Source organism: Ictalurus furcatus, chromosome 25 (genome assembly GCF_023375685.1).
Source record: "Ictalurus furcatus strain D&B chromosome 25, Billie_1.0, whole genome shotgun sequence".
In the NCBI taxonomy this organism is placed as follows: Eukaryota; Metazoa; Chordata; class Actinopteri; order Siluriformes; family Ictaluridae; genus Ictalurus; species Ictalurus furcatus.
The window spans coordinates 13,195,748-13,210,540 of record NC_071279.1 but is presented as its reverse complement, the minus strand read 5'-3'; the positions used below and the strand labels follow the sequence as shown (position 1 = coordinate 13,210,540).

General features: G+C 41.6%; 1 protein-coding gene across 9 annotated transcripts in view; it reads right to left on the bottom strand.

Moving 5' to 3' along the window:
• pde4dip (phosphodiesterase 4D interacting protein) overlaps positions 1-14,793 on the bottom strand; it is an 80,025-nt gene that overhangs the window by 18,695 nt on the left and 46,537 nt on the right. For 7 of the 9 annotated variants that reach the window (XM_053614808.1, XM_053614806.1, XM_053614799.1 and 4 more), the window contains 8 exons: positions 13,369-13,481; positions 11,024-11,196; positions 10,733-10,937; positions 8,726-8,825; positions 8,497-8,613; positions 6,873-7,209; positions 4,712-4,953; positions 4,559-4,613 (listed from right to left, as the gene is read on the bottom strand). In XM_053614808.1, coding sequence (XP_053470783.1) covers positions 4,559-4,613; positions 4,712-4,953; positions 6,873-7,209; positions 8,497-8,613; positions 8,726-8,825; positions 10,733-10,937; positions 11,024-11,196; positions 13,369-13,481 — 1,342 coding nt within the window. The remainder of the gene's footprint in view (positions 1-4,558; positions 4,614-4,711; positions 4,954-6,872; positions 7,210-8,496; positions 8,614-8,725; positions 8,826-10,732; positions 10,938-11,023; positions 11,197-13,368; positions 13,482-14,793) is intronic. The other 2 variants (XM_053614802.1, XM_053614803.1) reach the window with 2 other exon arrangements.

Sequence of the window (14,793 nt, the reverse complement as noted above, 5' to 3'; positions counted from 1 at the left end):
CTATTTAATGCGCTTCATCATAAGTGCATTGTTTTGACCAGCAACTCTTGTGTATGTCAAGCACTTTGAAATTTTAACTATTATTATTAGTACTTAATGTAATATATTGAGTGCAAACAAAGGGTTTTTTTTAACCCCTTAGCTCAGCGAAACAGCTGAATAAATATTTGAGCACTGATTTTTCTGGTTAAATATTGACTAACATCTCTGGGGGGGGGGGGGTACCTTTAATCTATAGCCCAATTCTGTTCAAATTCCTACTGACCACCGTCTTCTCTTATTGAGCCAGTATACAGTCCTATACACAGAGTGTCTATACACACAGTGAAGATAGATTGAGAAACCTTTGCGGGCTGACCAGACGAGTCAATGCGATGTGCCTTAAGGCTCTGTGATCTTTCCACTAAGCATCAACCCTCGGACATCACCGGGCATTACATAAAGAAGGAGTGACTAACCAGTGAACACATAAAGCAGTGTCACTGTACCCATCACCAGCTGAGATGCGAACAGAACAGAAAAGATGGAACAGAGCGAGTGAAAAGAATTTGTAGTATGAGTTTATACCGTATTGTGTGGTGTTACAGAACTTCCCAAAGCCAAACGCGTGATATTTTAACTGTTGGAAGCAAATCCATTCAAAAGCAAAGTCACTTTGAGTGTGTACAATTAATGTTGCCCGAGCGCAAAACAAATCATGCTCATGGTTTCAAATATTGTTCGAATATTGGCAACAAACAAACAAACAAACAAACAAACAAACAAACAATATGCCAGAGAAGCCAGAAAGCGATCAAGAAGCTACCCTGATGCTGAAGGGACATAATAAACACTTGTTTGTGTGTGAATGTGTACCTGTATGAGCATGTATGTGTTTTTGTGGTTTTCGTTCAAACATTCGTTCGGTGTCTCACTATGGGAACCGCCTTGAGTGTGACCGATTCTGGAAGCACCAATAACACCACGTCTGTCAGTTGACAGACCAATCACAGCCGTGATAGGGGAGTCCCGCCCAGCTAATACATAAAACGCTGCTGAAGATCCCTTTCTTAGTATCGTTGTCTTCCCCATGAAGATCGTACTGGAAGCTATCCTCAGCAAGACCCACTAAAATAGTTGTTTAACAGTTCATAGACGAGCTTTCATGGTACGTCGCTGAATGCGACTGCTTTTGCGAGTGGGTTTATTCACTGTTACAGTGAATAGCCTTTTTATTTGCTTGGGATGCTTTAAGAGAGTTAACGTGTTATGTCGAATTCTCTCCCATAGCTGTTAAAGGTATCTGTTTCTTCCTAAGTGGCACGTTGTGGTGAGTTTAGGTTGTCTCTTACGCTAGTTCTGCAAGCGGTGGAGTGAAGGTGAAAGAAGCCTTGCGTCCGTGCTATGATTTCGGGCAAGGATTCCCATCCCCTGTGCATCGCATGCCAGGGGGCGAAACATGCTCAGGCAGCACTTGTGAACCCAGAGTGTTGTCCCTACTGTACTCTCTTCCCGTCAAGGGTGTTGGAGAGAAGAGTGCGGAGAGCCCTGCCTTTCTCCGTTGCCCATGGAGAAGGAGACAAAACAGCCTCCTGTGTCATGCAGTTGGGGCAAACTAATGGACGAAGTCTCCCCTGAGCTGCCTCCCCTCTTTGGACTGAAGACCTTAGCTGGTGTAGGCGAGGAGGAGGAGGATGATGATGAGGCTATCACTCATCTGTTAGAGGACGAGGGAGAGGCGGACGAAGACGTACAGACAGGACAAGTTCAAAATGCTCACACTCAAAGTGCTATCTCACTTTATTCGTCCCAAAGACTGGTTTACATATTTCCACATTTACCCGGCACACAGAAAATTCCTCAGGTTTGCCTATTGAGGCACAGCCTATGAATTTTTGACGGTTCCTTTTGAGAAGTGTTCAGCAAATGTGTCAAAGAGACTCTAACACCACTGAGAATAGTGGGTCTCAGAGTGTCAGCGTATTTGGACTTATTTGGCTTATCTTCTCCCCTGTGCTCGATCACGGCAACAGGCGGAGATTCATACAAAGGTTGTGGTGTCTCATTTAGTGAGCCTAGGCTTCAAAATAAACAAGACAAAAAGTTGTTTGGTGGCCACACAGGAGATCATTTCCCTAGGTCTCAGACTGAACTCAGATCTGTACCAAGCGTTTCTATTGGAGGAGCGCATCAGGTCAATTCACAGCTGTTTATCCCTTTTTCAGAAAGGGGCTAGGAGAAGGTCCCATTCAGACTATACTTGCGTCTTCTGGGGCTGATGGCCTCGACGGTCTCGGTCATTCCGTTGGGACTGTTGCAAATGAGACAGTTTCAGCGCTGGACAGCGGCGCCGTGCTTGTGTCCAGAACGCCACCTCAATAGAAAAGCGATTGTATCATCACTCTGCATGCGTGCTCTCTGTTACTGAGAGATCAGTGGTTTCTCGAATCGGGGACTCTGAGACAGGTGGTGACATCGGATGTGTCGCTCACAGGATGTGGTGCAATGTGCGAGGGCAGAATAGCAAAAGGGAAATCGCTACAGACGGCACACATAAACTTCCTAGGACTGTTAACAGTGTTTCTCGCATTGAAACATTGTAAAACAATGTTTTGATCAGATCAGACAACACGACGGTGGTGGCTTATATAAATCGTCACTGGGCACAGGCTCTCCTCAGCTAAAAAACCTGGCATGGAAAATGATTGCGTAGGGTATGAGGCACTATCGTTCATTGTGGGCGACGCACATCCCGGGCCTGATGAATGTGAAAGCAGACCTTCTGTACAAAGGGAATCCTCTGTATGGAGAATGGACTCTCTACCCTCAGGTAGTGAGCCAGTTGTTGGAGCGGTTTGGCCAAGCTGCCGTATATCTCTTCACATCGCACGAAAACATTCACTGCCCTCTATTCTCTCTGGTGAGGGATGGTATGCCTATGGGTGTGCATGCTCTAGCGCACCTGCGGCCAAACGTACTGCTTTATGCGTTTCCTCCACTGAGTCTGATCGTACCAACTCTAAGAAGAGTAAGGGAAAGCGGTCACTCAGTAATACTGATCGCCCCAAATTGGCTGGGGAACTTATGACTAACGGAGATAATTCAGCTCATACGACCAGCCCTGGCCTCTCCTGTTGCGCATGGATCTTCTATCGCAAGCACGAGGGGAGATTTTTCACCCCGCCTCAGACAAAGTAGCGCTCTGGGCCAGCGTTTCGGGCTTGCCACCGAGGGTGAATGAAACGATCCATACGATCGGAAATGGAGTATATTTGAACAATGGTGTGTGGAAAGACGCATTGTTCCATAGTATTGTGTTATGTTTTCTGCATGAACTTTTGGATGAAGGCACTGCCTTCTCTACCATTAAGGTTTATCTTGCTGCAATATCTGCATGCCATGTAGGGGTTCATACTAATACAATGGGTCAGCACCAGCTTGTATGCAGGTTTACGAAAGGTGCGTGGCGTTTAAACGGGTTCTAAACCACTGATTCCACCATAGGATCTGTCTGTAGTTTTGAGCACACTTTCCCAGCCCCCTTTTGAGCCTTTAGAGAGTATTGACTTAAAGCTCGTTTCACTGAAGGCTGCTTTCATGCTTTGTCGGTACACGACACATGCATGCGCTTCGCTTTGGAGAAACGTTCAAGACCAATCCAGCATTCGTGCCTAAGGTGAATCAGCTCTCGCCTGCATATCTAGCTTTTGATCCACCGCCTTTTTCCTCATCGGAGGAGGAGTGGCTTCACTGCTTGTGCCCGGTTCGTGCTTTACGTCATTATATGGACAAAAAGAAAGCACTTAAGAAAAGTAAAAACCTTTTTGTCTCATGGGCTGATTCACATGCGGTAAACCTATTTCACGCCAGTGCCTGTCTCACTGGGTGGTAGAAGCCATCATATTATGTTATAATAACATGGGTTTGCAACCTCCAGAGGGTCCGAGGGCCCATTCTACCCGAGGCATGGCCACTTCTCGGGTGCTATTCAAGGATATTTCAATCCAGGACATTTGTGCAGCGGGAGATTGGGCATCGCCTCACACTATTGTCCGATTTTATAGGCTGGATGCTACGGAGCCATCATTGGCTCATTCGGTAGTAAGTGTGAGTTTAAAAACAAATAGTGGTGGAATAGATTGGGATTTGTCTGTGTACATAGATTTATACGCATCACTGAGTCAATTGGCTGGTCTGCTCCGGACAGCATGTCTGCAATACGAGAGTTGTCTATATCCCATAGTGAGATATCGAACGAATGTCTGAAAGAGAACTTTAGATTACTTACGTAACCCTGGTTCTCTGATAACAGGAGTGAGGTATCTCACCACACTTCCCTCCTTGCAGTTGCACAGAGAATAGATATCATGAGATTAAAGGGACCATCAGCAGTATATTAGGGAGCCGGGACACCCTTATCATGGCTGTGATTGGTCTGTCAACAGACAGACGTGGTGTTATTGGTGCTTCGAAGATCGATCACACCGGAGGTGGCTCTCATAGTGAGATACATCACTCCTGTTATCAGAGAACCGGAGTAACCTAAAGATCTCAGGGTGTATGTAGTTGTAGAACTCACCGGATCGCAAGCAGTTCATGACCTGTCTTGTCATCTGGTATTTCAGAATAGTCCCCTGTGTTAAAAAAAATTAAGATTTTCATTCTGATAAACAGAGTGCGGTAATGCATTATGCTTGTGTGTGTGTGTGTGTGTGTGTGTGTGCGCGCGCACACTCACGGCTGCTGATCTTGGCTCCGACTCTCTGGGCCAGTGCTGAGCTCTGGGCGAGCTGATCTCTGAAGCTCTGGCCCATGTAGTAGTCGATGTCATTGTCCCGCAGCAGCTCCTCGAAGGACTTGGTGGTGTCTCCCAGGTGCTGTGTGAGGATGTGACAGACACTCCGACCCTCACGCATTCGTTGCCTCAAGTGAGAGAGCTCGCGGGCTTGAGCCTGGATCAGTGTGTCAAACTTCCTACAATAAACAGAGAAAGAATATAAAGCATGTTATAAATAAATAAAGAACTTCATTAATAAGCAGATTAAAATAGGTTATTACAATTAAAGTAAAAAAACTTTTGTGACCTGTGTGGATGATTCAACACCTTCCCCAAACCTACTGTCAGTGACTCAAGTGAATCAGTTTTTAATGTAGTGATTTAGTTCTCAATCTAGTGACTCACTTCTTAATCAAGTGACTCTGTTCTTAATCAAGTGACTCTGTTCCTAATCAAGTGAATCTGTTCGTAATCCAGTGACTCTGTTCTTAATTAATCATTCAGTTCTTAATCAAGTGACTCTGTTCTTAATTAATGATTCAGTTCTCTATTCAGTTATTTAGTTGTCAATTCAGTCAAGCTCAGTTCTGACTTCAGTGACAGTACTTGATTCAGTGACTCAGTTCCCAATTTAGTGACTCAGTTCACAATTTAGTGACTCATTTCTCACTTCAGTGACTCAATTCTCACTTCAGTGACTCAGTTCTCGATTTAATGACTCGGTCCTCACCTCAGTGACTCAGTTCTCGATTTAATGACTTGGTCCTCACCTCAGTGACTCAGTTCTCGATTTAGTGACTCAGTTCTAACTTCAGTGACTCAGTTCTCGATTTAATGACTTGGTTCTCACTTCAGTGACTCAGTTCTCGATTTAATGACTCGGTTCTCACTTCAATTACTCAGCTCTCTATTTAATGACTCGGTTCTCACTACAGTGACTCAGTTCTTGATTTAATTACTCAGTTCTAACTTCAGTGACTCAGTTATCGATTTAATGACTCGGTTCTCACTACAGTGACTCAGTTCTCAATTTAATTACTCAGTTCTCCCTTCAGTGACTCAGTTCTCAATTTAGTGACTGAATTCTCAATTTTATAGAACCAGCTTTAGATCCAAGAGTCAGGTCAATACTCATTCATCTGAACAAACATGTTTGGAAGCTACAGTTGATTGTTGGTGAACTCTTCCATCAAGCATTCAGTTCTAAATTCATCCATCTGAGTAGTATGCTGTAAAGAGTGTGGTTTTGTGTGCAACTGTGTGGGTTTCTATATTATATATACAGTTATTACGCAGCTCTTTGGTGTATGGGACTGTAATTGGTCAGCTGAAGCATTGGGAGGTCTGGATAAGCAGCTGAATCTCGTTACTGTTTCATATCGCTCATATCAATACAGCAACACTCGCTTTACCAAATAGAGCCTTTTCACTATCGCAAAATCAATGTAAAAATGACAAAAAATGGGGAACAGCTGCTTGTGTAATACAACTGCTACTACAACTGGCCGAAAATGGAAAATTTGTTATAGCTCGATTTTAAATTATCACTCAATAATTCTCAAACTTTATTATCCTGTGAAACAAATGTTTGAGAAATGCTCAAATGAAAATGCAATATATCGGAACATGTTTTTTAAGGCTAAATATAACAGAAATAATGACAGACATATATATATACATATATATATATATATATATATATATATATAGATAGATAGATAGATAGATAGATAGATATAGGTCATGTGAAAAAATAAGTACACCCCAGTGGTCAAAAATCCCTGCAAGCCTGGTGGACAATTATGCAAAACGCCTACCAGAAGTTATTTCTGCTAAAGGGGGCAATACTAGCTTCTGAGGCCAAGGGTGTACTTACTTTTTTCCACAGAAGAATATCACATCTATTGATATTTCTGTTGAATAAATGATTGAAAAAGCTCGTTTTCCTTGTGGTTTTTTTCAAGTATATCAACTTCATTAATAGGCACCGTTTCAAAGATGATCAAATGTTTGCTTGAACATGTGAACTAAAAGCTTTCAAACACTTAATCATTACACCCAGCAACGGTAATACAAACGTATACCATAAGCCTGCATGTAAGCATCTGTTACACACCCAGTCCTAGTAGTGCTCTTGGCCTCCTCCTCAGCATGACCTTTGCCTTTCCTCAGCTGTTCCTCCAGAGACGATACACGGGTCACCAGCTCTCGCAGCTCCCTGTTGTCCCGGTTCGACTTTCGGGGGGTGGAGTTTGGAGTGGCGTCCTGAAGGCGAGACTGCAGGCTGAGCACCAGAGCCTGGGAACGAGAGAGCTGCACCTGCAGATCCTCCACCTGCTGCTGAAGACACTCATCATCACCTCCTGCTCGGTCCGCCGAATCCAGACCAGACCACCACTGAGACGCGCCATCTCGGCACGAGAGAGATGTGCACAGCTCGAGATCATCAAATTCTGTACAGGGATGGAGGAACTAATGTCAGGAACCTATATCTACTCCAGATATATCAGAAACTCTAAAACTGAGCTGATTATTCCTGGCATGTATTAGAGCATTCTGTAAATCATTGATTAGGTTCATGCGCTCCCTAGTGTCAGCACACAGCCATGACAGTTACCCCTCTAACCAACACCTAAAACAGTCATTCACTCTACTGAATTTTATATGCATTTTTTACATAAACATTCTGTGTGAAATAATAAATTCTTTACATTCAACTTTGATGTAAAGTAAAGTATAAGCCTTTATTTTTCACATATATATTACAGCACAGTGAAATTCTTTTTTCGCAATATCCCAGCTTGTTATGAAGCTGGGGTCAGAGTGCAGGGTCAACAGTGATAGCAGAGAGGGTTAAGGGCCTTGCTCAAGGGCCCAAAAGACGCAGCTTGGCGGTGCTGGGGCTTGAACCCTTCTGATCAGTAACCCAGAGCCTTGTATCAACGTTTTAATCACCACTCAACTGTAGAGAGAGTCAAAAGCTCCAAGTTCCTTGGTGTGCACATCACGGAGAACCTCGGCTGGACCCATAACACTAACTGCCTAGCTGAGAAAGCCCAGCAGCTCCCCTCAGCTCCCCTATCATCCTCACCACCTTCTACAGTAGCGCTCTGTCTGGTACGTTTGGTAAACTGGAAAGTCTCAGACTGCTAGATTCTGCAGTGAATTGTGAGAATAGCTGAGAAGATCATCGTGTTCTCTTTTTCCCACCATTGAAATCTCTTACCACAAATGCTACATCTGTAAGCCCACCAGCATTGTGCATGCTCCCTCCCACCCCACTCATGGACTCTTCACCTTCCTGCAATCTACTAGAAGGTTCCAGAGCATCTCTGGCACCACCACTAGTCTTCATGCCTCCATGAGGCAAAAAGATTACTCAACACAGTGCTGCCTCCTAACACAAACCTGGTCTAATCAAACCCTTCAAAAAATAAATAATCACTGCACACTGGGATATAATGCTGCTCATGAGACACTTTTGACTATTTACTAATCTTGCTGCTTTTCTCCATTGTTCTCTATACACTTTCTCCAGACTACAGTTTACAGACAATTGTTTGCATTGGTTGGCTCTAGTGAACATGTATTGTACATTGTGCACTCTCACACTGTAATCCCATGTAACATGCCGTGTAACATTTCATTCCAATATACACGAGTTATATAGAGGTATGGCAGTAAAACCCACTCGACTTGACTCAAACAAGATTAACAAAAGGAAGAACGAGTAAAGAGACCTGGGCTGCTGGTGTCGTCTCTTTCTGCCTCATTCTCACTGCGGCCGCACGTCTCGTAGCCCAGATCCTGAAGGTCCACCTGTACCTGCTTACTGTTGTGCTGCACTGGTGTCTCTGCTGGGGGGTTGGGGGGAGGGGGAGGGTATGTCAGTAAAAGTTAAGTTCAAATTGCACTGTTTTGTATAGCATATCAACTAATATTAGTCTAACAGTTATAGAAAACATTTACCGAGTTGTTCTCTGGAGTCGCTGAGCCTTTCTGCTTGGGTCTGCGTGCTGGATTTCGACACCACTGGATTTAGTCTCTCCTGCAGCTTTTGCTGCACTGGCTTCAGGTCCACATACAGACACAAAAAAAAATCACATATTACACCAACTATTAGAAGGAAACACCAGAAAACACTATCTGTGTCCTCCAATAATGTTTTCCAATTTTCAAGCCTTGACTTGACATTGGCTACAATGAGGGGAACTAAGTAGTCCAGCAAATTGCACCTGGCGTCATTATAAAAGATATTTTCATTGGTTGGGAAGGATGGTTGGGAAGGCTACTTGTTGGATTTTACACAACAAGTAGCAATTATGGTGAGGGTGAAGAGGCTTCCTAAAGTTTGCAACATTATTAAAAAAACCCGAATGGATTGTCGAGCCATAGCAAAGACCTTAAACATCCCTGGCAGTAAAACTTGCTTGATGATAGGCAGACAGGCACCTGGACAGGTGCACCATGCAAAATTTCACAACACACTCTCCAACTAATGATAAGGAAAGTAGGAAGAAAGACAGCAGTCACTAGAAAAAAGGTTGTAGGACCACCTGAAAGCAGCAGGAACAGCAGTTACAGACAGAACAATAAGCAGTTATATCCATTCCTATGATATGGGGCTGCTTCTCTGCAGACGGCACTGAGGCATTACATCCCACTGTAGGAAACATGAATGGAGCGATGCACCGGGACGTTAGGGGAGAATTTAATCTCATCAGCCAAGGAACTGAATCTCGGGAGAACTTGGACGTTTCAACAAAACAATGACCAACCGACATACAACCAAAATAACTCAAGAAGGCCTTGCATGGCCTCACTAATCCCCTGACTTGAATATCATGAAAGTTCATTGAGGATTTAAAAATTTATGAGTCTATCAGCAGGAGCCTCGTAACATTGAGGAACTGACGACGATTTACCAAGAGGAGTGGCCTGAATTGAACCACAATGCTGCAAAAAGTTCATTACTTCTTATCGTAAACATCTCAATTCAATTCAATTTGATTCGTATAGTGCTTTTAACAATGGACATTGTCCTAAAGCATCTTTATAGAAACATATAAACACAGGATACAGATTTTAAATGTGTGAATTTATCCCTATTGAGCGAGCCGGTGGTGACGGTGGTGAGGAAAAACTCCCTAAGATGCTATGAGGAAGAAACCTTGAGAGGAACCAGACTCAGAAGGGAACACGTCCTCTTCTGGGTAACAACGGATAGTGTGAAAGTAAAGGAAAGTTCATTATGGTTTTAACATGAAGTCTGTTTGTTGAACTAGTCCACTGTTCACTAAAGGTGAACTGTACAAAACTATATGTGGTAATTGCAGTCCTAAGGCCACAGCAGCAACCGTAGTCCCAGCAACCACAGCGAGAACGTCCATGTGGAATTGAGGTCCAAAACCATTTCCATGGTACTTCAAGCGGTATCATCATAATCCTAATCTCAACACTTTCCCCTGTCAATTTTGAAAAAAAATTTTTTTTTAAACATATCTTTGTTTTGTATGCTTATGAACACACCACTTTTTTGTTCATATTTATAAGCACAGTGTATAAGCACTGTGTGTACATTTGTAGTGCATATATGCACTGGAAGTATATTACTATAAACAACAAAAACAAAAGTGTCCCAAAACTTATTTCCCCTTCACTGTATTTTCCCCTTTAAGAGCCATTTCAAAATGATTTTGTATGGTTTCCACACACTGGGCCCCAGACCAGAGCACAACAAGGAGCAGAGAGGAAACTGGTAAACTCAACACATATCAATATAATAACTTGAACCTGTGAGCTTTCTTATTTTAGTAAAAATAACAATAATAATTACAGATCATTAAAATCTAACATAATTGAACCTAGCATTAAGACCTACAGAAATTTCATCTTGTAAGTGACCAGTCAGTTAGCATGGATAATACACACTTGTGTATAATTTGTGACATAAACAGGTCTCTGAGGGACGTCTACCTGTGTAGAGTAGGAAAGCTGTGCTCCCGAGTCGAGACAAAGCACTCTGCTGCATCTCTTCTTGCCCTCACAGGGTTCAGGCTGCCACTGCACTCCTCTTCCTCTCTGCTTGTCTGAGCGTCTGTGTGTTTCTTCGTCTGCCTCGCTTGTTCCCACTGAGCTTCGGAGCTCTTCGTTCTCCAAACGGAGGCTAAGCAATGCTTTCCTACAATAACACGCCACATCGTTTTGCATTGGGATGATGGTGATCATTAGACAACACATGTTTAATCGATGTGGATGCACACACACCTCATCTGAGAGAAAGAGGTGAAGCCGGCCTTCTCCAGCTGGGCCTTTAGTTCCCACAGTTCTCGCTCCACCGCCTGCTTCTGTTCCACTAACAGTTTCACCTCAGCCAGCCCCTGGCCCTCCACCTCTGCAGGAGTCTGAGGTAGCATGGGTCCTCCAGGATGCGTGTAGCCCTGTAATGTTAGAAGATAGAATGATTCACTGGATGGACAGGTGTCTCAGGATCAGATGTTTCTATACCTAGACGACCATAAGCTCCAGTATTGTGATCTGCTATCTGCATATACATTCACCATCCACTTTATTAGGAACACTGGTACACACAAAGACCATGTGATGTTTTTCCAATCTTCAAAGTCACAGAGATCACAATTTTGTCCCTGTTCTGCTGTTTGATGTGAATATTAACTGAAGCTCTTGACCTGTATTTGCATGACAACTGTAGCTGCCACATGATTGGCCGATTGGATAACGCTGCAACCCACTGTACTCGGAATTCTGACGCGGAAAAGTGCAATGGAATCGCCAATCAACTTGATATTCCAAGTCGGAAACTCTGGCAACATTCACCTTACACCCGAGTTTTCTGACATAAACAAACCTGACGTCACAGCAATATGGCAGCACACACACACACACACACACACACACACACACACACACACACACAGTCAATGCTAAATAGAAATTCCCTTCTGGTTTCCCTTCAAAGTTTGATTTTACTTGATATGTAGTAGAGATGCACCAATGTATCGGCGGATACCGATTAAGGCAATTTTTAAGGCATATTTAAGAACATCCAATTATCAGGGTCGATGATATCCTGTCAATCAAAAGAGGGCGGGAAAACACATGGATTACGTGCTGTGTGTAAAGATGATGTCTCTTGTGTGGAATGACGACAAAACTGCAGTGTGTAATGTCTGTAATCTCTGCACTGCTAAAATTTTACACCGGACGCTGCAGCAGTGAAGCGGGAGTTTCAGCGTCGAGTCTAAATTTATTTTTTGCTGCACTGCTCACGCTGAATTAAAGGGCCAGTACACCGGTGAAAGATTTAAATGAAGATGAGTTGACAAAAAGTATATATTGCACAGAAAAATATATTTGTAGAGTAGCATATTTCATATCCAGTTAATGTTAATATATAAAAGTTGATATTAAATTTTACCAGTTTGATGTTCAGTGATGAAGTAGAAATGCTTTTGTTTGTGGTGAGTGAATGTGAGACTAACAGGAGGTTTTTTACAATTCAGTCAATGTTAATATGAATTAATAACATTCAATAAATTAATAATCTTACTTTAATCTTCAGAATTGAGTTCATGTGTTCATGTTAATGTGAGTAATGTGTTTTCTGTTTATGAGACCAGTTACTGTGAAACAACTTTCTCAAATGGAGAGAATAAAGTTTTTATGTGCATTTCCTTCAGAATTGTGGAAGTAATTATTATTCATTTAAAAGAAGGTATAAAAGGCAGGACTATTGGTATCGGTTATCGGTATCGGCCGATATCGCTCTGAATAATCGCTTATCATATCGGCTGAGGAATTTAGTATCGGTGCATCTCTAATATGTAGCTTTTGGTTTTTTTTTTAACAGCTTTGTAAGTTGAGATTTTCCCCCGCTAACTAACAACTTAGAAAATTTACAAATCCGATACAATCACTTGCAACAGAAAAACGTTATGAGCAAAGATGAGGACAGTTAACCTACTTTAAACACCATTCTTCTTCGTTAATCCCAGAGAAATAATTTGCGTAGATCTTAATTAATATGTTGTTCAAATTCAGAGACTAGGCAAACAAACATGACCGTGGATTGCATCTTGAATATAATCCGATTGATCTATTTCCTTTTATAAGATTACTATAAACCAAATAGAAGATTATAACATTATTCTAGACATTTCGTTTTTTTACTTATAGTGAGCTTTCAATTTTCTGCAGATAATGTTGCTTCTGTATAGAAATAAACAGATGAATTCATGAATAATAGTATAATATTATAACAGGAAATACTAGATCAATTCGACTATATTGAAGATGTTTTTGCTTGATAAAATGGCTTTTTGTTTGTTTGTTTTGTTTTGTACTGTCAGTCAAAAACCTCTGCTTGTAAAAGTAATGCAAAGTTCCAGCGAAAGCCGGCTTGTGAGATTAAAATAGACGAGGAGTGGAAAGATAACCTACCACATGTACTGTACAACACTGTAACATTTATGGAACTAAAAATCTATCCACAAGTTCTGATCTACACAAGACAGACTTAAACAGGGAGCGATGATCAGACGTACAGTAAGGACTGACCTTCAGCTCACTGTTAAGGTGTTTGTGGGTTCTACCTGCGTGTCGGCTAAAGCCTGTGCTGTTGCTTTGCAGCGCTCCTCTTCTCCAGTGCTCTCTGCAAATTCACTATTGCCATCATCTTCCTCCTCTTCTTCATCTGAAGTGGAGTCTGGAAGGACAGTGTGACATGGTTAGCACACACACATGCTCACACATGCTTATACAGAAACTACTGGTGTTTATCACCATGGAGACAGGATAACATGATCCACCAGGGTTTGTCCTTTTCCTTGAACTATGAAGCCCACCGTCCATTCAACACACCCACTGAAGACCACACAAGTTACTAAAACCCTGGCTAAAGCCAGATCTGGCCCATTACAGACTGGCAGGAAGGAAGAGGAAATAGAAGCAAGATATTTCCTGATGAGAAGATTCCTCTCCTGATATTCCACAAAAACAAATCTAAACCAATATGTGGAATGTGGTACTGGAAAACTGGAAAGAATGACGCATTGTGCTTTTAGTATTGTTAGTATCTGTATCGTTCACATGCACTCAAATAAAAAGGCATCTTAGTGTGTGAAAATATCTTAAATCATATTTATTTACTATTTACTATGATAAGATTACTATAAATCAGTTATAAGATTACTGAACCTATTTCTTTTACTCATTTCAAGCTACATTTGTTTTTCATCTTCTTTCTAGAAATAAATGATTAAAAAAAATATCAGAACTATCTGCCAATAAAACAAAACCTTTCAAGCTTGGAATGTCTAGACATAGATTTAATAATCTTAGATTAGGTTTACTGTAGTCTTATAATAGGAAATACTAGACACATTGGACTATATTATAGTAAGATATTTTCACTTGAAAAGATTTTTGCTTTTTGGAGTGCAGCTAATGATAGTAATAATTGTTCTGTGCTACCGAGGGAAGAAAATCCCTGCTACTTCTCCTACACAGTTACAGCCGGGATAGAGTCGGAGAAATTTCTGTAAATAAATGAGATCATGAATGTTTTTTTGTTTTTTTAATCACTTAAGAGAAGCATAGCTCAAATTCTCAAGATGATTATGTTTCGATATTAATTTATGACACCGGTGGTTGTACAAATGATGTGACAGACCAAAAAAAAAAAAAAAAATACCTACAAGAATCCTTTTTGCTTCTGGGAACTTAACCCATGTTGCTAGTTTCTTTTGCAGTGGAAAAGTGAGCAAGGGTTCGAGAAACTTTGCTTCTAATTTTACTGATGTTAGGCTTGTAAAGTGATCTTGAGAATGGTGCTATATAAATAAATTTACTTCTGATTATTTGTGTATAATAATAATAATTATTATTATTATTATTATTAGTAGTAGTAGTAGTAGTAGTATTGGCTAATGGTTTACATTACTGTTTCCAGTGTAGTTTATTGGGGTAATTAATAGATTGTGCTTGTGACTGTGGAAAACATGAGGGTGCACTATATG